The 21,809-nt window shown below is 31.8% G+C and overlaps 1 protein-coding gene across 1 annotated transcript; it reads left to right on the top strand.

Moving 5' to 3' along the window:
* The first annotated feature begins 365 nt into the window (after nt 1–365).
* Nucleotides 366–7,018, top strand: LOC143042125 (tereporin-Ca1-like). The gene is made up of 4 exons (XM_076214380.1): nt 366–428; nt 1,345–1,504; nt 3,325–3,593; nt 6,384–7,018. The coding sequence occupies exons 2-4, from the start codon at nt 1,360–1,362 to the stop codon at nt 6,753–6,755; spliced, it is 786 nt and encodes a 261-aa protein (XP_076070495.1). The 5' UTR covers nt 366–428; nt 1,345–1,359; the 3' UTR covers nt 6,756–7,018.
* The last annotated feature ends 14,791 nt before the right edge of the window (nt 7,019–21,809 follow it).

Raw genomic sequence — 21,809 nt, 5'->3', positions numbered from 1 at the left:
ATGAATTAACAATTATGATAAAGAAACGAATAATATTCAAATTGACTATGCAGTAACCTTTTATCAGGTTAACACTATAAGCAAATACACTATTTATGTATTACGGACACGTAGTATATCCTGGCCCATAAGGGATAATGATAGCCTTTTTAGGATTTTCACCACTTGACTGAAATACTTTCATTATACTAATGAGAAATGAATATAAATATGCATCATGATCGTTTACAGTTATTGCTTTTTTTTTTAAATCATAATGCTTTTTAGTCTTTCATCGTGCAGTGAATTCAAAACTTTTCATAAATGAGTTTAAAAACTTTTGAAATGTCAAGGTCATCTTTTATGATTAGACATGCGCAGCAAATGAAATTTTTATCAGGAAGTTATATTCATGTATTTGTTTATCAGTTTGTCATTATAAAATACAGGTAAGACTTTTTGAGAGCTTACGTAAAATGTCAAATATCAGAGTCATCATTATTGTTCTTATCTTAAAGTTTATTTATCAAATGTTAGTTATCTTTAATGCAAATCTAATTCATGGTATATCTTTTTTTACTACATTCATTGTCAAAGAACTAGGTTCAAAATCAAATGCAGTCATGACCTTTATATAGATTAATTGACATGTGTTTCGGACAAATAATGTACAGTGTAGTTTGTAATTAAAACTGTTTGTAAAATTAGTTTTATACCTAAGTAATTCAATGTGAGCTTAAAATGCTGTTTACAGTAGCAATATATTTTAAACAACGATATATAGTAGACGGTATATGTTTTCTCACCTCTGCCCTCGTAGAATCGACTTACCTTTTTAAATACCTATCATAATACATTTTGTTTGCATATATATACGATTCAAACTACTTTGAAGTTGAAAGTACATCCGATACTTATCCAACATATCTATTTCTCTATTTAGTAATAAGATAAATTTGAATTTCTAATCGTTTTGATTCAAATGCCACTGACGAGTCATAGTATGACGAAACGCTGGTCTGTCGTCTCGATCGTTAAACAAAATACATCAAATGTATGAAATTGATATAACCGAGCAAAATTTAAATTAATACTCGTTTACATGAATTCATTGCTGTTCTCTGTTAAGCCTAATGTAACAGTAGTTTCGAAGCTTTTGTTTGTTATTAGAATGTTCTTGCATTTATACGATGGTATAACAGACAAATGTAGTCCACAAAGACCACTTTATTTCTTTAAAACAAAGTTGCGCATTCATGTAAAACGCTTTGCGTACTCAATGTCTGAATATAGTAGTTATGTTTCTGGTAATTGAATAGAGATTTTTTATTGCAAAAGAATATAAATTGTTATTTACCTTTGCAGGCGTTAATTATTTAAATGGCCCATCAGACAAGACGCCACAGAAGATTCGCCAACGCGGAAGACGACTGCCAAAACAATGACAGTAATGATGATGTATCCGTTCATAGCAGTCAAGAGGACGACACTGAAAGCAACAGCAGAAATATTGATGCAAACATAAGTAAAACTTTCAGCATAATTAGATTCTATTCGCAGTGGTTAAAAAATAGAAATATATAATTGGTACTGTTTTGTCTACAGCTATTATCTCGAAATTGAGTTCAGAAAAAATATATCCTATGAAAGATTAGCAAGTTATAATCTACCTTCTTCCTGTTGGTCTGAAATCTTTTAATCATCTATAATATCCTTATTGATGTTATTACCTTATAAGATTGTAATTTACGAAATTTTCGTAGGACTTTCTTTATTATGGAGGGAAGGGGTGGTCATTTCCTTAATCGTTTAATCCAATTCAAATTCAAATATTTACTGTCACATAAACTCTGAACCATAAGTTTGCGACAAATAATATAAACATAAAAAAAATACATTTCACAAACAAAATCAGAGGAAAACATACCAGATGTATGTCAGAAAACATAAAAAGTAAAAAAGCTAAACAATCTAGTATATGATATATAAATATGTGTATATAAAAAAAATCAAAAGTCTCTTGTCCTCAGTTCTAAAATGCCTGTTTAAAAAAGGACCTTAAGCTTTCTACTTCTTTTGAGGTTGATGGGCCAAGAAGATATTTAAGTTTCTCATTTTCTTGCCAGGACATAAAGTCTGACACATGTTTAACTACATTTCCTATAATGTTATCTCTTAGTTTAAATTTGTTTCTACAGTATAAAATAAAATGAGCTTCATCCTATTTCGTATTACAAGTATTTTTAAGTGTCTTCTTTTTTCTATCATTAAATTATGGCCCCTAATTCCCCATTTTTGTTATGTTACTTTTTTCAAAATATTTACAATTTAAGTAATTTTCCATTTCTAAATTTTGCTTTAAACTTTTATATGAATACAAAATATTTTTACATATGTAAACCAGGTATAGCAACCTGCTTTATCTATACTTTTAGAAAGTAAAAAGGATTTAAATAATAATGGATTAATTTCAGAACAGAGTAATTTTGATAAGTAAAGTAAACTTTGAGTTTTTATATGCATCTCTAGTGGGTATCACCTACGCTCTGTTATCACAGCTATGTTTGATGAAGATTTTCTTGTTCCGAGGATTAACTTACAGAAAGACAAATGTAATTTTTCTAAGCACAATTAATCTGTAATTTTAAGGGGGTCTGTATTTATTTTGGTGATATTTGCACGTTTTTCTGCTCTAATTTGTGAAATATAAGTATCCATATAATTATCTTCTAAATCATAAGTGGCTATTGGTTTAACTATAGAGCCAAAAAGACTGCAAGATACTTTAACTGACAGATTATTTAAAGAACCAGTTTAAGTTTTAATGGCAAACATCACTGTCCTTTGTTTATTTACAAGCTCTTCAGAGCTATGCAATAAGTTTCCATTTGTTTATACAAGAATTTCAAGAAATGAATACTCGGAGACATTTGACAAATTTTCATTTTTATATTTTGTAAAAGATGTTTCAACACTTTTTGTTATTTTGTTGCAGAATCGTTGTTTCATTTTTATTAATACTATTATTATCAAAATTAAAATTGAGAATGGAAATGGGTAATGTGTCAAAGAGACAACAACCCGACCATAGAGCAGACAACAGCTGAAGGTCAACAACAGGTCTTCAATGCAGCGAGAAATTCACTAAAATTCAAATAAAAGTAACGAGAAAAATCAGTGATCAAAAAGTTTGGATAGAAATCAATGCCAAAGACCCTGTCATAGGTTCAGTTGTAGTAAACAAAATAAAAACAACTTGCATCTTCCTATTCCTATTGTTTGATTTAACTTTAAATGTAAACAAAATGTGTAGTGTTTTATTTCTATCCTTTTCTGATCAAACAGGAAATTACACCCGAAACCAATCAACCAGTAGTCGAGTTACTTGGAACGGACACATGCTAACCTCTATGGGAGATTCAACACGACTCGGCAGTTCTTTGCAGGGAACAAACCTGTCTACAATGATGACGAATAAACACTATCGTACTGTTGTTGGTATTGAAATAACAAACTGGACAAAATATCACCTGACAAGTCCCGAAGTAAACATATATTCAGGTTATATTTCAATGCCGCCAGTTTCAGTTCGACCTGGTCAAAAAGAGGGCATGGTAAATTATTTACTGTTCATGTAGAAACAATATTAAACAGGAAATTAAATCCCTGTATTTTTTATCTACTTGACAAATGCAAAACACAATAGTAAGTCCTATCAATCACAACTTAATTATATTACCTTTTTTTTTTTATTGTAATCTACACATTTCTCTGTCAGTTATCGGCTTTACTTTGGGACTGTTTTTACGAATAAGTAATGCCTGCTGGTCTAAGCTTGTATAAAGTTCCACAAAGAAATAGTCCTTATTTGGTTAGTCTTAATTTTTCTATGTTGTGTATTTTTTTTATACAGTTGTTTGTCTTTTTGTTTTTCGTTTTTTTGCAATAACTTTGTAAGTTTATTTCAGTAACTTATTCTAATAACCCTTTGGTATCTTTTGCTTCTATTTGGTGCAATGTCGTAAAGTTCACGTATTAATGTTTTCTAGCATACGACAAAGGTAATTCAAATTGATGAGATAATAGTAAGTCGTCTTAATCATTTCGACTTCACGACGGCAGATCAAAGCTTCCATATGATTGTTTACAATGAAATGGTAAATCATTGATATACGTTTTAAATACTAGAGGACCTTAGCACCTTGTTAATATTAGACAGAAATATCGTATACATGTACATGTATCTTATTATAATTTGCAAAGGAACAGTAGAGGGGCTTGGTAACATATTTTGATTAACTTTTTGTTAACGAATTTTGCTCGTTGAACAATGTATGTGAAGTAGAATCCGGTTGTTATTCGTCATTCGATATTCAACTTTTCTAAGGTGAATATAATAAAAAACAAACTTTCGATAACATTCAAAGTATGACAGTTAATAGTTAATAGTTGTTAAAATTAAAATATATAGTAAAACGTTTTTGTGACCAATTCAAGCAATATAAACCCTTAAACTTTTAAATAAATATAATATTTCTCTTTGTGACCTGTATATTTTTACTAATAGAATGTAATAAAGACGACCCCAATATTAAGATAAAATATGAATAGAAACAACAATGGAAAGCCAAAAAATAAAATATCTTCGACTTACTAAATATTCAGTTATATCCAGGAACGAGCTTCCTGATCTTCATTATATGATGCATATAGTTATTGAATATATATATATTAACGACATCAAATAGAATTTGGGTAAATTGTTCGTCTTCTAAGATCAGGAGAGATCGGGGAGGTCTAGCCAATGTCCTATGCCCTTTTACCTGAATGTTCTACGGTTTGTAGATATATAGCGACAACTTAAGCCCTCCGAAGATATCGAAGATGGCACTATTCTGGCAAATACTTTTGATACAATCTGTATACATACATTATGATAGTTTAAAAGATCACAGAAGTTTATGGACATTAAGAGACCAGGATCATTCAAGCGGTGGTCAGAAGGTTTTCACTATAAATTTTGAATATATAAAACTGGCACTTTGAGCCCTATCTAAACATAGAAGACAAGAAGTGTATTTAAATTCCTTTTGGTACCAATTGTATCTTTATATCAATTAAATAACTAGTACATAATATAATAAAAATTGAGAAAGAGGTCTAGCCTTCGCCCTGAGCACTTTTACCAGCATGAGTGACGATTTTAGCTGAAGATGAACAACATCTTTTGTATATTTTTGGCTTTCCAAACCTATTTCTATTGTTATTTTAAGTACTATAGCGATCTTTTGTTTATCTTTCTTGAAATGTCATATTGAAAAATCATAAAAGTACATCTTTTATTCCATTTTAATGATAAAAATCTATATTTCATAGGAGAAATTTTGCGATTAGCACAAGGGTTTATATTTAAAGGACAACGAGAATTTACTATGTACGAAGGGGTCTTAAACGATTTTCTACATATCTTTTTATTCCTTTTTATAATGACTATCACGCTTTAAATGTAATTGAATATCGAAATCTTTATAATTTTCAAATATTAAAAATTTTGAAAACCGACCCAACTGCTAGCAGCCGGTTGAATATTGAATATCGAATAACGAACCGGCCACTAACTCCACACCCACCGTTGAACTATAATCATGATAGTATATGAAAATCGGAAAATAAGGCCAACATTTCTTTGATGATTGAAAAATATAAAATATTGAAATCTTTAAAATTAGGTAGACATTTGAATAAAAAGCATATTAAATCGGTTAAAAACATTCATAAATCTGTCTCAAATGAGGAGTGGCAATACCTTTTGATGTTAACTTGTTTTGGCCTTTTTCAAGATGCTGTTAACTGGTTAAGTGTTTTTTTAAATAAATTAAAACTGTTAATTTTTTTCAACCCACTGTGTTAACTGTTATCAGAATTTATGTATATTTGTTAACTGTTTTTGCCAAAATCGAGTTGTTGTTAACATGTTAACAGACCAACTATTGTCCCCCTCTTCAATCACAAAATCTCCAATTTGTTATTCCTAAAAAAAACTATATGTGGTTAATATATATACATTTCCGTTTCAATGATATAAATTAATCGTAGAGTCACCGACTTTGTACTTGGTACATTTTCTTTAATCAATCAGTTATTGTATGTGTAGATCAAACGGAGGCTAAAATCGACGTGTTAAGTCTACACCACAATGACGTAATTTTTAATATTTTCAATTATAGTACGCAACATTTTTAAACTAATTTTGAGAGTGCAGAAATGGTAATTGTACAGTGTATTCATTAAGTTGTTATTTAAAAGAAAGATAATGGCCGTTTTGGAAAAAAAAGTTTACGCTCAAAAGACGATATTATTCGAGGTGTAATTTCATATGATTTATCTTTAATATATTTCTTTAGATAGCACACAAACACGGCTACACAATGACAGGATCAAGTGGAATTGTCTCTTGGTTATTAGAAAAACGAGAAAAACGGGTAGTGATCGTGTGGGGATCGCCGTTTATAGCAAGCAATACTATGGCAGTTGGTTTAACTACAGCAGGAAAGGACAATCATGAAAGTTCCTGGTTCAATACAATTACACAAGGGAAAAGTGATGCGAATCTTAGATATGAACCTTTTACTTATGACAATGCGATTAAGGAAATAATCATAGAAGACAAGGATTTTCAAATATGTGGTTCAATGGGAACCAGTCACAAACCGGAAGTCAAAATAACTGTGCGGCCAACAAAAAGGATGGATCTGTCTATTGACGGGTTACAATAGAAATATTTCTAGTGAAATGAATCGGGACCTCTGATTCTGGTGCAGGAGATGTCATTACAAATAAACTAATTCTACAACATATATCCACAACAACTTATATGAATCGGAACATAATTTCCATGCGTTTACTCGTATGTGTAATAGCAAGACTATGTTTATATTAACGACGAGTAAAGCAGTTATTGTCCAACCAAAAGTGTTGTATTGTCAAATTAATGAAGGGAGTATTAGCTACGAGACATATATAAAATATATATCATTTTTTTTTGTTTTGTTCAATCATGAATGAAAGTGAAATAGTGAAATGAAAATTATTTTTAGTTTCAGTTTTATTCCATTTTGTCAAAAAAAAGTCAAGAAACATCGATCGCTAATATACTATTCACTTGCAGGTGAATAATTCTACCTTATTGAATCCCTATTCATTTGACCTTCAAGTTAACCCTAGATATGGGATACACATGCATTGTGCGTGTTCGGTTATCAAAAGGAAAAGCATATCAATATTGGTAGTGAAACCAGGGCAAAATATTTGATTGGCCGATTATCCACATGGATATACATTTAAACTTGTAATATGAAATTAAAAAAAGAAACAGAAAAACCCAATTGCACGAGTTCGGTATTTGTTCATACCTATATTTTTGTTTAAACGGGTTATATAACTGATGGAAGGCTTCGAAGGTCACCTCGATGGTAAATTAGATGGTGACTAGACTAAATTACACACGAAATGCACATATAAATAATGAGCCCATTTAGTGTAACTTGTTTATTTAAAAAAAAAAAATATTTGGATATACGTTTCGTTATGTTATAATTTGACATTTAATGCCTTTTTGGTAAAAATGTAAACGGTATCCACTATTATGAGTACATGTATTTCCCTAATAGATTAGTAAATCAATGCACTCCTGTGTTGTTTCCTTGAGAGGGTCAGTCAAAATCTTTACATGATGTACATATAGTTGTTGCCAGAAAACGCAAATTACGATAGCTTCTATAGCCATACCCCACAGCCTCTCGTCTGAGAAAAACAATTCCTAGATACCTGTTATATAAAGGTCTACAGGATTTTTTCTGAGACGAGTGCCTGTGCCATAGCCTGATTAATTGTTTTATCTCTGTTTCTTCTGAGTGTACCTTGGTTGTTGGTATTGAACGGAACTTTTTTTGTTGTTTGTAAATATTCAGTGCAGTAAATGTATGGAATTTTACTACAATGTAATGCACATGAATGAAAAGACAGGCGAAAGATACCATGTGTCTATTACACTCATAAGTTGAAAACAAACTGACGACGCTATGGCTAAAAAAGAAAAAGACAAACAAGCAAACAACAGTGCACAAAACACAACATAGAATACTGAAGACTAAGCAACACGAAAGCGGGGGTAATGACAAAAATATCACAAGATCAAGGTTATGGTATACTGTGAAGGTCAAGGTGAAATTTCATCATGACCTGACATTGTCCTCCAATTGAAGGTCTTGAATTGCTGATCATCTTTGCAGTTTATAGTTGATATCTGTTACCCTTAAAAAGATATACACACAATACTATACTTTTAAGAATCATCCCGTTGTAACTTTTGAACAGACAGTTGGTAATTTTTGGACTTATTGTATAAAAGTTAGAGCTAGTCGAGAGGAACATTTTATTCGCTGTATGTATGTAGCAAGTCTTATCGTTTTCCTAATATGTAAGCTTGAAATTGCAGCATAATTTTATTTCGCATTCGGTGACCTTTGACCTTGTGTGCATCTTAAAGGTCACATGAATTAAAGATTATTGGTGTAGGTCCCAAGTCTCTACGACTTCCGGTTCTCGAAATACAATTTTTCAAAAATCAAGTATTTTTTATCAAGGGAAATAACTCCTTATAAGGGTTAAAAACAAAATGATTGTATATGTTCGTTAACATTGCCATCTGTACCTTTACATGTTGCAGTTTTCAAATCGATTCTATCTCTAATACTTTTTGAGAAAAATGCAAATAAAAGAAATTGTTTCAAGGGGGTATAACTCTCATAGGGGATGATGAAATCCTATTCAGCCTCATATGGTAATATATCATGATGAGATCTACCTATGGTCCTAATAAAGTCGTGATATCTTTAAAAACAACGAGGGAGGGTCTTTGTTGAAAAAAATCAATAAAAGGGAGATAACTTCTGAAGGGGATGATGAAATCCTTAACAATGTCATCTGGTAATACTTCATGATGAGGTCTATCGATGGTCCATATTTGGTCTTCATAACTTCAAAAGAAACAAGAGGAGGGCATGTCAAAAAAATGTTGGAAGAAAAAAAAGAGAAAAAAAATTAAAAATAATTAGAAAAACAATAAGGTCTTTCATGGCGGAGAGGAAAGACCTTAAATATGTAATAGATATAGAATCATTTAAAATAGATTCCGGCGTAGTTATTTTATATATTGTTAATGCAAAGCGTGCATGTTCAAAGGTTGTAGATCATTCTGTCCGTTGTTGAAAGAGTTCATACTTTGATTATTTTACTTTTGCAGTGCTTAACCCAATACGTATTAAAATGCTTCAGCAAATTCTAAAAAACAGAATATGAATACTTCAATACATATTCATAAACATAAGGATAATGTAGTATTATTGTCAATGAAATATTCATAGTACACACTGAAGACCAATGTGGAAAAATGAAAACAACTACAGATCACTGTAAGGTCACCAACAATAGGCACTGTCTCATACACGTATCATATAGCACTCTTTAAAAAAAAGTTCAAAAATGACTTTTCGAATTTCTCGAGAAAAATTACTTATATAAAGTTTTTCAGCACAATCTGTTTTTAAATCAGTAGTGATTATCGAAGACTTCACGTTTTCATCTTTTCTGTGTAAATTTTATAAACTTCATTTTGCTGCAAGAAAAACTAATGTCACATATAATTTGCTATATTTGGTTAGTGGTTAAGCACAACCACTTCCACAAATGAGGGGCGAAATATATCAGAGGGAGAGTCAAACTTATAGATCGAAAATAAACTGACAACGCCATGGCTAAAACAGAAAAAAAAGACAATAGACAAATAATAGAACACAATACACAACATAGAAAACTAAAGACAAAGCAACACGAACACCACCAAAACCTGGGGGTCATCTCAGTTGCTCCGGAAGGGTAAGCAGATCATGCTCCACATGTGGCACTCGTCGTGTTCCTCATTTCATTACATACCCGGTAAATATTATAATTCGGTAGGTCATATTCATGAAAAGGGAAGGAGATTGCAGTAAAGACAAAAGGAACATATCGGATATCATCTGTGAAATGGTTATTCCATAACGGTCAACCAACTCGTGATGGCGTCCGTTTACGATGGGATGATTTCGACTTCAACATTTGGAACTCTTGGTTAAGTAGCTTCGTTGTGAGCAGCTACCCTCTATCAAGGAGATCATGACATACAAATCCATGAATATCGTAGCAATTGGAAGATATATACTCCGTATGCAGGCGCTGCTGGAATGTTGCTACATATAAATTGAAAGTTCACAATTGGGAAGCTGAAATCACCTCTTTTGTCGTAAAGTTTTGTTTCAACCTACCCTACAACCATTCACCATAATGTGATAAATTCACACGTAGCCACAATGGCATTTGTCTATTATCATTATTATTGACATATCTTAATAGTTCACTAATGACAGTGACACTATCAGCTTTTTATGCCCAACCTAGGGGCACCATGCTTTTCACTGTGTGTCCGTCCGTCCGTTCGAAAGTAAGTCTGTCCCGCTTCGGCGCGTGTTAATATAAAAGATTGTGGTCAGGGTAGATTTGGTGAAGTTGAAATACCAATCAACTCGAAATGCGACCTACCGAACTAGACTATTTACCGGATTTGTTATAAAATGAGCAACACGACGGGTGCCACATGAGGAGCAGGATCTGCTTACCCTTCCGAAGCACCTGAGTTCACCTCGAGATCTTGGTGAGATTCGTATTGTTTATTCTTTAGTTTTCTATGTTGTGTCACGTGTACTATTGTGTGTCTGTTTGTCTTGTCAGATTATTTTCGATTTATGAGTTTGACTGTCCTTCTGGTATCTTTCGCCCCTCTTTTGAAAAATAGAACAAATGTTCCCTTTCATATGATCTTTCTAATTCTAATGACAAATTAGATTTTTTACCCCGATTTCACGGTCCATTGAATATACAAAATAATAGTGTGAGTGGGGCATCCATATAATATGGAAACATTTGTGTTTTGTGTAACATACATGTAGTAGTAAAATAATAGAAACTTTTATATATTTAGATATTTTACTAGATTTGCTTTTGGTAAAAGCAAAATGAAATATTTGCATGAATATTTTTATATCAACCAGGAACAAAACAATAAAAAGAATTAAAATATGATACAGTGAATAAATGATTTATCACGGTATAATATGGAAAAAAGATGAGCTAAATAGTATTATACGGTCTTCTTTTTCCATATCTTATATTTTTATGGTGTTTTGTCTGATGATTGGTCTGTTTCTGTGTGTGTTGCGTTTCGATGTTGTGTCGTTGTTCTCCTCTTATATTTAATGCGTTTCGCTCGGTTTTGGTTTGTTACCCCGATTTTGTTTTTTGTCCATGGATTTATGAGTTTTGAACAGCGGTATACTACTGTTGCCTTTATTTATATAGTATCTGTCATCATATTCAATAAAACACTTTTAATTTGTTTAATAACTATAGTATCGATAACCTTTTTTGAATGAAAATTAAGTAGTACTCGACATATGTACATGCATTAAATGAAATAACGTTCTTACTCAAAAGTCTTTTGATAACAACAACGATAATATTTTATGAAATTTTCTACACTGAAAAAGATGACACACGATATAATGTTACAGGTTTCTGAGGTAGTAATCCAAATGTAGCTGATAGTATATCATGAATTGAAATATCAATTTATTTTTACATGGAATACGTTTTAAATCAAATCAATAAGTCTATTTAAGCACCTCCTTTAATTTATTCCAGAATAAAGAGTTAGCTGATGGATCATTAGGATACTCAATGTACGACTGATTATGTACCTTTTCAAGAACACATAAAGGCAAATTTATTGCTGACAAGTCCACAAGAGAAACGAGGATAAACATATTTTCGCGATCTCTTACATATATGCTCTCCATACGTGCCATCTTATATTCGAACAGACACCAATATGATTCAAGATAGGTCTGCGATAATATTGCAACCACATTTCGACTATTGCGAATTCCCGAAGTAATGTTTTCGGAAATATCCTTACCGGGTTGGAAATCTCTCTTGTGGATACACAATTTCAGTTTTGCATCTTCTTCTAGATTCAAAAGTAGATGATTATGTACAAAAGCTGCATCTTCTTCTTCATATGAGATAAATGCATCGTATTCATACTGCTCGTCATCTGACTGTTTTCTTGATAAATTCTGATATCTATTCTTTGTCATATAGTACATAAATCGTAATTTCCACCTGTGTCTATAGACTAGACCGCATAGCAAGACCACCACGAAAAATATTATGAAGATTGATAATACAACAAGTAAGGCTGTGTAAGAGGAACACTTCTTTTTTAGAATTTCATATACTCTTTTTGGTTCTTTCAATAATTCATTATTGTCGTTGTACAATCTGCATTTGTAACTTTGTATCTTTGTAAATCTAATTTTAGTTTGTGACATCCATTTGATAAACTGTATGGTGTCACACGAACAGATCAAAGGATTATTACTCAAATTCACTGTCAAGTTTGGATTTGACTTTATAATAGTTTCAAGTTGACCACGTACCGTCGAATTTAGACTTGAAAATCTATTCGTTGAAAGATCTAAATACGAAAGATTTTGCATATGACTTATTTGAAAACTCAAATCCTCCAGCAAATTACCACCAAGGTTGATTTCTATGAGCATTGTTTGAAATTTGAAAAAGTTGTATGGTAAATACGGTATTCGATTGTCAGCTAAATTTATTATTTCCAACTTAGGAATATGTTGCAGAATTTCACCATCCATGTCATCGATGATAACAAATCCCAGTAAATTATTCTGTATAAGTAATGATTTTAAATTCGGGGAACCCCTAAAAAAATCCTTCGACACGTTCGAACAAAAATTGTTCGAAAGATCAAGGTGAATAAGTTTCTTGTAAGTAAGCAGAGGTCCAATCCAGGAATAAAAAAGATTAAACCCACAATCAAGAAATTCTAATGAATTGTTTGGCACATTATTCGCTTCTATTTTAAATCGAAACAAATTGTTTCTGAAAATAAGTTTTTGTAATTTGAAAGGAATTGTATACGGCAGTGTATTAGATTTAAATTGCCCATGACGTTGTATTTCATGTTGGTTATAATTAGGTTTGTTTGATAAATGCTCATTTTTTAGACATATTTCCTCATAAAAATTCTGAAATTTATGACTGCTGAACTGAAGTGAGATATTTATGAAAGTTATTGGTACTAAGGAGAATTCATAAAAATAACTCCCAAAACCAAACATATTATCCGATAAATATACACGCCTTAACGTAAGCGGAAGAGATGATAAGGCACCCTTCTCGAAAAGCTGAATTCTGTTGCTATCCATGTGCAACTCAGTAAGATTTGTGTGCTTTAAGTTACGTATATGTGATTTCAAAACAATTGTATCCAGCTCAAAAGTTTGATGAATTTTGTTTAATTTCAGAATCTTAATAGACGTTGTTTGAAGATCATAGGTAATATTCTCTGCCCCTGCAAATTTAAGACAAAAGTTTAAAGAGGCGTCTAAAAATGTAAGGTTTGACATGAATTCAAATGTTCCTCTATAGACATAAGAGATTTTACAAGCGGAAATATCAAGATGAATTAAATTTGGAATATTTCGGAAGGTTTCCGGAGTTATTGTTTTACATTCGCATTCACCGGACAATCCAGAAATGTCCAAGGTTTTCAGATTGACGAGTCCTTTGAAACTGTTAACAATATGGTCTTCTTCTTGTATTTTAAAGTCCATTTGCAAGGTTTGCAAGGCATGTGGAAAAGTTATATTAAGTTCAATCCAATCAATATAATTTCTCTTAATGTTTAAATATTTCAGAGCAGGTATGGACATAAAAACATTCTCGTCAACATCTTTTATTTCGTTGTTGTAAAGCGTCAATTCTATGAGGTTATTGGCTCCACAAAATGCGTCTTTCGTTAAAACTTTCAGTTTATTATTCAAAAAACTTATCTTACACAGATTACTGTTGTTTATAAAATGATTATCTGGTATATTTGTTATCAAATTGTTATCCAATATAATCACTTTGATACCTTTGGGAAAATCTGGAATGTGAGTTAAATGTGCGTTTGAACAATCTGCTTTACTAACTTGTTTCCCATTATTTACGAAACACTGGCATCTGTTTTCAAACTCGCATTTTCTACCAACTACAAACCCAATGTAAACCAAGAGAACAACTGCATTACCAAGATATTCCATAAGTGGTCTGTGTCTGTAAATAGATATGAAATTTATTTATAAGAAATAAAAAATCCGGTTATTTCTTGAAATCATAGTTTTCTCATTAGCAATATTTCTGTAAAAACGCGTTATATCAACCTGCTAATTTTTCTGGGAAAACAAAATGTTCGTATACAAATTTAATAAATATAACACTTACACTCCTTTTTTAGTCGGTCGTTGAAACTGGTTTTGAAAACTAGAGTGTCGTCGATATGCGGCTCCTGTCTTCTAAAATTCAGACAATATAAAACTTCTTAGTCGATCTTAACTGTTGTGTTACTGTAAATTTCGGATACTGTAAATGGCACAGCAGTTATTAACACAACATGTCCTACGAATCTACAAACAATACAAGGAAGTGGGTATTTAAAGAAACAATATTTCAGTAATGAAATAGGTATACATGTCAAAAATCAGAATCCCGTCTTTGGTTATAATAACGATAAAAAAGTAATGTGATAAAGATCAATTTCGTTTATGTGAGTAGTTTTTATTTCATAATGGTATATATTTTATTACAATTACTTCTTTTAAACCCGATATAACAATCAGTGCATAACTGTATTAATAACAGATGACAGAAAATGTCCGGACATCGATATCTTTAATCAAAGTACTGAAGTACTGTCTACTCGGATGATCTCAAAATCTTGTGATTGGAGATTAATGATAGGGATTTTAATATTGATGTAATACTGACTGAACTTTCGTGATAATTCACTTATAGGCTTTATCTAACTTATATTATTTAATCTGGATTGCTGTTTATAATATCAATACATGTATAAGTAAACATTGGTGTAGCAGATCATCTTTGTAACTTGATATGGAAATGTTCATACATTGACTGCACAGTTTTTATTATAATGAAAGTATATTGTATGGGGATAGCAGGTGCCTTCCTGCTAAATTGTGTATTTGTAATGAGTTGAATTGTGCAGGCAACCATATTTCATAATGGAGCTGTGCAGAAATCCATATTTCAATACTTAATCAGATAAATAGTTTTTGTCTTCTGTATATTTAAGTACTTAATAGATATGCGTGATATAGATGTGCGTACTATGCAAGTAATTTGGTAAAATGTTTTGTTTAAAAGACTGTATCTACTACGAGTGTGTACTTTAAGGTTTGTATCGCCCAGTCTTTTGGAATTGAATTTACCTATTATGGTCCAATATCTCAAAGTATATCAAATACATGGTTATATTCAACATATCAAAGAACCCCTAATACTTCATTTGAAACATTTAGACCTCAATGGAGACCACTTTTGTTGAAATAATATTTCGGTACAGGCATGCACATACGGATTTTGTGTTATTAAATTTTGCTGTTATAATTATTTTTAAATTATTTAAAATTAAAGAATGTATCTCCCTCATGCAAAGCTCTGATTCATTTCCCGGCTTTGGCTATAAATTTTATTCCTTTTTTGGTTTATAGTTCTTCGTCCTCTTAATAAAAATCTACTGTTTATGTTACTAGTATTGAAAACTATTTTTTTTTTAAATAATCTTAATACACGTTTATATTTTGCATACAACCTACCAGATAACCCAAAGAATTAAAAACTGAATTAAACAGTAATATAATTGGTCAAGTAATAAGCAATTTATAAAAAGTATTAGACATATATTGTTTTGGCCTACTTTTCCTATGTGCCATGACGCCCAAAATTTATCCCAACCTTCCTTTGTTGGCATGGAACATTGCGGTATATTTTCATATCGTTCCATAGAATTATACTCATGTTATTCATAAACCTGAAATTCTTTTTTACCGCCCCCTAATTCCAAAACGGTTTGGGCAAAACATCCCGAAATCAGTTCCAATCTTCTTTGTATGTCTGGAAACAAGGTATTGTACTCATACAATAAAACGTTTGTTTTCGGCCAATAACTCATAAACACTTAGGGAAATAATCCCGAAAATCAATCACAACCTCACTTTTGTTTTATAGAACCTTGTAAAGTTTCAAAGAAATACATACACTTTATACTCAGCTCAAATTATTGTATGGAATCCAAATGTATTTTTTCACCAAACTTTTGCAATTGTATAAAAACTATAACAAATTTCAAAATAGTCTCTGAACCATGGAAATAACACCAATGACAATAGAAATATGACAGCGGGCGGGAAAGTTCGTAACATATTTAGTATTTGTATACTGTATGAAGTATTATACACATTTTGTTATACTTCCACTAGCGGAAATATAAAGCTGTGCGCAAATTGTTACGTTTTCACCAGATTGTAATCCCTATGCTAAGAGTTGCAATTGCCTGCAAGACCAAAAATTAAGTCCCCAAATTATAACTCAATGGCAATCAATGTTGACAGCCAAAACATGTATTAGATATCTAATTTTGAGGGAATTTTAGCTCTATATTTTTTACAAATATTAAATTTTCTTCCACATTTCCTCCAAAATTTTACAATACACAAGGGACCTTCCTTTTATATTGAGCACCATTTTGTACAATACATGTATTTTTGTTTTAAATCTATTGAGGCAGTCTTAAGTTATTGTATGACCTAGAAGTTTTGACAGACAGACAGATGTAATTGTTAGAGATATTACTAAATATATAGGGCACATGTCAACAACTGGGTCCTAAAATTAGATACGCCGCGTTACGTTTGCGCGGATTGGTCCCTAATTTCCTCGAAAAAAATCCACATTTGCGCGACGAAACGTTTGCGCGAAATTTACCTGTTGAAAAGTCAATACATTTGCGCGGATTCATCCAAAAACTTGAAAAATAAATCCATAACTTATTATTAGAAAAAACTAAACTTAATAGTGTTCACATAAATTCAAAAGTTTTGCAGTCAAATGCTCCTGTAAATGAAAATTGCAACTAATTGCCGACTACTTAGTAGAATATAACGATACCAGCGAGTCAAAATTTCCGCCAGCAAAATGGACGGCTATTTCCAATGAAGAAACAAAACGTACAACAATCCTTGGGACAACGTCTTTAATTTCACAGCCATATGAACAGTTTTATTCAACTGATCCAGCCATATACACTTTCGTTGAGATTATTCAGTTCAGACGACTACTTGCATTAAATTTCACCCAGCGATACCCAAGCCTTTGTAAAACGCAGAGAAAGAATAAATTAAGTTTACCGTTGACTTCAACAATTTCTGAAATTTCAAGCTGGTAAAATTCCCGTCAATGTTATCTTCTCAAATCGCTAGGATACAATAGTTATCAAAGGTACCAGGATTATAATTTATTATGCCAGACGCGCGTTCGTCTACATAAGACTCATCAGTGACGCTCATATCAAAATATTTATAAAGCCAAACAAGTACAAAGTTGAAGAGCATTGAGGATCCAAAATTCCAAAAAGTTGTGCCAAATACGGCTAATGCAATGTATGCCTGGGATAAGAAAATCCTTAGTTTTTCGAAAAATTCAAAGTTTTGTAAACAGGAAATTTATAAATATGACCGAATTATTGATATTCATGTCAACACCGAAATGTTGACTACTTGGCTGGTGATACCCGCGGGAACGAAACGTCCACCAGCAGTGTATACAAGTATCTGACAATGACTGGTCAATAGATGATTCCAGTATAGATACATGTATCATCTTCATGTTTACTGCTTTTTATTTATGACTATATGATTTTCTTTTCCATGAAAGTCGCTGTATTTATTCAAAACTAGATAGTTACTGTTTCCAAAATATATAAAATCAAATAATAACAAAATATAGATACGAAAGTTTCGTTCTTTAATTCATCATTTTTGGGGAAACAATGAAATGATTACAGCCGGATCTTTTCTATAAAAAACACATTTGATTGCTGTCGTGACAGTTCACATTTTTAGTCAAGCCGATTCGTGCATATCTTTGGAAGAATTGTAGGTTTGATAATCAAAGCATGAAACTTCTGAAACACCTGTGTTAACCATAGGATTCAAGACGGACTTGTGATATTTATGCTGTCAATTTTGTGCTATTTTTTCTTGGTTTTCAATGTCTGAGTTGTCTACCTGTGAAAGTAGTGTTTATCCATTAGGCATGAAAAATCTAATTGCATTCCAAACTTTCACATTTGGTCAAATTTTAGATGCTACACATTGGCAACAAGTTTCAAATTTGGATACTGGATATGATTCATCAAGCTATTTAAACAATATCACCAACTTAAGGCAGATGACCCAACTCGGGCACCTGGGATCATATCCCCTGTTTTATGATGGGTTTGTGTTGCTCAATATTAAGATTTTTTGTGTAAAGACGTCTTGACTGATCTTTTTCTTTTTCTCATCCATGCTGTTGTCTAGTTTGGTTGTTTTTTTCTAATTTGTTTAGAGTGCCTATGTGTCTTCTAATCCTTTTGTATCATTTTAACAACAAAATATTTTCAAAGCAGTTTTCAAAATGCGTATCAAGAACAGTTCATTTCTCCTCACTACATTTCAAACACCAATGTACATAACATCATTGTCCTTGCATATGTGTATCCACCGTTTTGTTATCTTTTAATTACATTTTATATTAGCTCATTCCAAAATAACAATACCTTTGTGATAAATGTCTATAGGGTATCTGCCATATGCATTCACTCGCAGTCACAATCCGAATAAAAGGCTAAAATATTCATAAAATTATAGCTTTTACACACTTATCAGGTTGGTTGTTTGATATAAATGGACAATCCGATTGTCCAATCTTCTCAGTTTACAAGTGTGTAATTCTACTCATAGCTTGATCAACATCTACATTTTTTAAGATAACGTTTTTCACACTTGAACTACGAAGTTAAATTGCATAATATCGCACACGGTTACTAGGAGCCACAATAAAGATGGAAAATGTGAAGAACCAACAAAACAATCATTGAACAGAAAAGTATCACGCAAAGTTACTACTGTAACAATGATAAAGGCATGGCAAGCCTCAGATAACTGCAATTTTGTTTATATCATCAGTTTTTCCTCATCAACCTGATCATAAAGAAAACTTTTTTCATTGTAGTTGATTCTTATAGCTTAACTATTTGAATAACGCCAGTATCTTTACGTGATCCCTGGTTGAAGACTACAGTTCTGCAAGAATAACACCAGTTTTTCATACTTTCACCACAAGTTTTTTCATGTTTGTCTTCAGTATAAAGATAAAGCCTACGTTGGCTCTAAGTTTAATGAAATGTATTTCAAAACAAAATACCAAAACACCAATGAGACAAATGTCCACCAAAGTTCAAATATAGTGGATATAAGCAATTGCGGACAACCGTACTGCATTTAACAAAGAGTCAATTCCATACCATTTAGTCGGATATAAAAGACAGTAACTTTCAAGATATGAAACAATGTAATAGACAAAACGAACGGCCGAATCTATTTTTCAAATATGACAGACGTGAACAACAATGAACAACGTCAACTACTAAACAAAAGTCTCCTGACTGGGGATACAAATAAATAATTATCCTGAGGGCTCAAACATCCCCTAACCGAGAACAGTGGAATTACTGCACAACATAATAACAAACTATTAAATCTTTTAAAAACTTTTAAGACTTAATTCATCGGATCGATACAAAGAAAAACATCAAATGGAAACACAGACAGGACGTGACAGGGTATATATATATCCATAACTCATATCCGACAACAAAGAAGGACACTATCTGCAGATCTGGTAGTACTCGCAGTTACTGATAGCTGTAAGCATATCCCTACTCGTAATTTAAAAGTATCAGAAAACGGACTGAGATGTCCGACAATTCCACAGTACTCCTACGTTACATTTCATTACTGCAAACGTATCATCTAATATGTATTCAGTTGGTTAAGTAGTAACAGCTAAAAGAGAGACAAAAAAAGGTCTACTTCATTCAACCAATCTAAAAAATCTAGGAATCGGGGAAATAGGATGTATTTGTCTGAAGAATCTAAAATACTCACGCTTAACTGTATTTCTATCACGCAGTGTTTTCATTTTAGCGATATTTTGTTAACATTTTCAGCAAGCGGGAAGTTTAACTAGCCATACGACCAGCTTCAATCCATCATTTTTTCTTAAAATATCCTGTATCAAGTCAAGAATATGTATATTAAATGACTCGTTTCTGAGTATGTTTGCGTTTGTTTTTGTTGCACTTCAGTTGTCTGTTGTTCCTCTTATAGGTGAATATGCTTATTTATTCAAAAACCAATTCAGATAGAAAAACCTACTAAAGTTTTATCAATATGTAATAAATATTTATATATAATTTATAAACGGATATAAACACTTCAATAGCTTACATTGTATAAGTAAATTCAATAGTTTTTCAAATGCTATTTAATTTTCATTTAATATGTTAAATGTAATACCAACGAAGCTTAATGTCGTGCATTTATTGAATCCGAATATTCGTATCAATTGATTACTCCATCTTATTCTATACGTAACGTTGCGCAAATCTTTAAAATTGTATATTTGCAAGTTCTAATAATTTCTAATGCATATAAAATGATTCATAACTTCAAATATATTGAAATCAACATTAGATTGTAAAATAATTTTAAAACAGTTGACCATTTCCTGTTTCGTCGAGATGATTTGAATGAGCTACAATCCTTGAATATAATTATATCTGATACCCTTACATGTCTCCTCTTGGACACAATTGTATCCATTACTTTCCATTGCGTTTCTTATCGAATACTAATGATGGTCCCCTATGAGAGATCGGTAAAATGTCAAATGTTCAATGTATTTTTCATTTACGTTGACGGTTGTTTAACCATTTGAATAAAAAGAAGATACAGCGTATACATAAACAAACTACGAAAAAAACAAATGAACTTTGATTGGTTGATTGATGTTTGACGCCACTTTCAATCCTAATGAGTTATCTTATTAACGGTACGTTTGTATTGGTGGACAAAGCCTAAATGCCAAGAGAGAATCAACGATCTTAGGTAGGAACACTAACAATCCTACTTAGTTTCGATTTGAGATGAACGCACTTTTTAAACATTGTAAGAGCTGCCTCAGCATAATGTCAAGCTCTTAATAGTTCTGATACTTAAAAGGATGTGATTTTATATGGTGTGTCTTGTATTAACCTGCTGTTTGTCATTTTGTCTTTTTTTTAAATGGCATGGCAATGTAATTTTATTTTTGACTTATGAGTTCAAAAATCCTGGTTTTATTGTTCGCTTCTTTCTTTAATAATCTGGCCTTTTTCACGGTTTGACCGGTTTTTAAATGTAAAACATCTTATAGCATAATTCGTTTAAATTACTTAATGTATATACTTGAATTCAAATAAAGAAGTGAGATATTGGCATACTATCATATCCACCAGAGTCTAATACCCCGTTCACACTATGCCTTTTTAAACCGGTTTGGACCCGAATAAGTTAATCCGGGTTAAATTTAATATGACGTTTGCTTAAATAAGTCTTCAATGTGATGTGACTATTACGTGACGTCAAACATTGAATGACGTCATATTTTGACAGACGGCCAATTACCGTATATACTGGGTCACGAATTATATAATCATC

This window comes from Mytilus galloprovincialis, chromosome 8 (genome assembly GCF_965363235.1).
Source record: "Mytilus galloprovincialis chromosome 8, xbMytGall1.hap1.1, whole genome shotgun sequence".
Lineage (NCBI taxonomy): Eukaryota > Metazoa > Mollusca > Bivalvia > Mytilida > Mytilidae > Mytilus > Mytilus galloprovincialis.
This window is presented reverse-complemented; position numbering and strand designations above follow the sequence as displayed.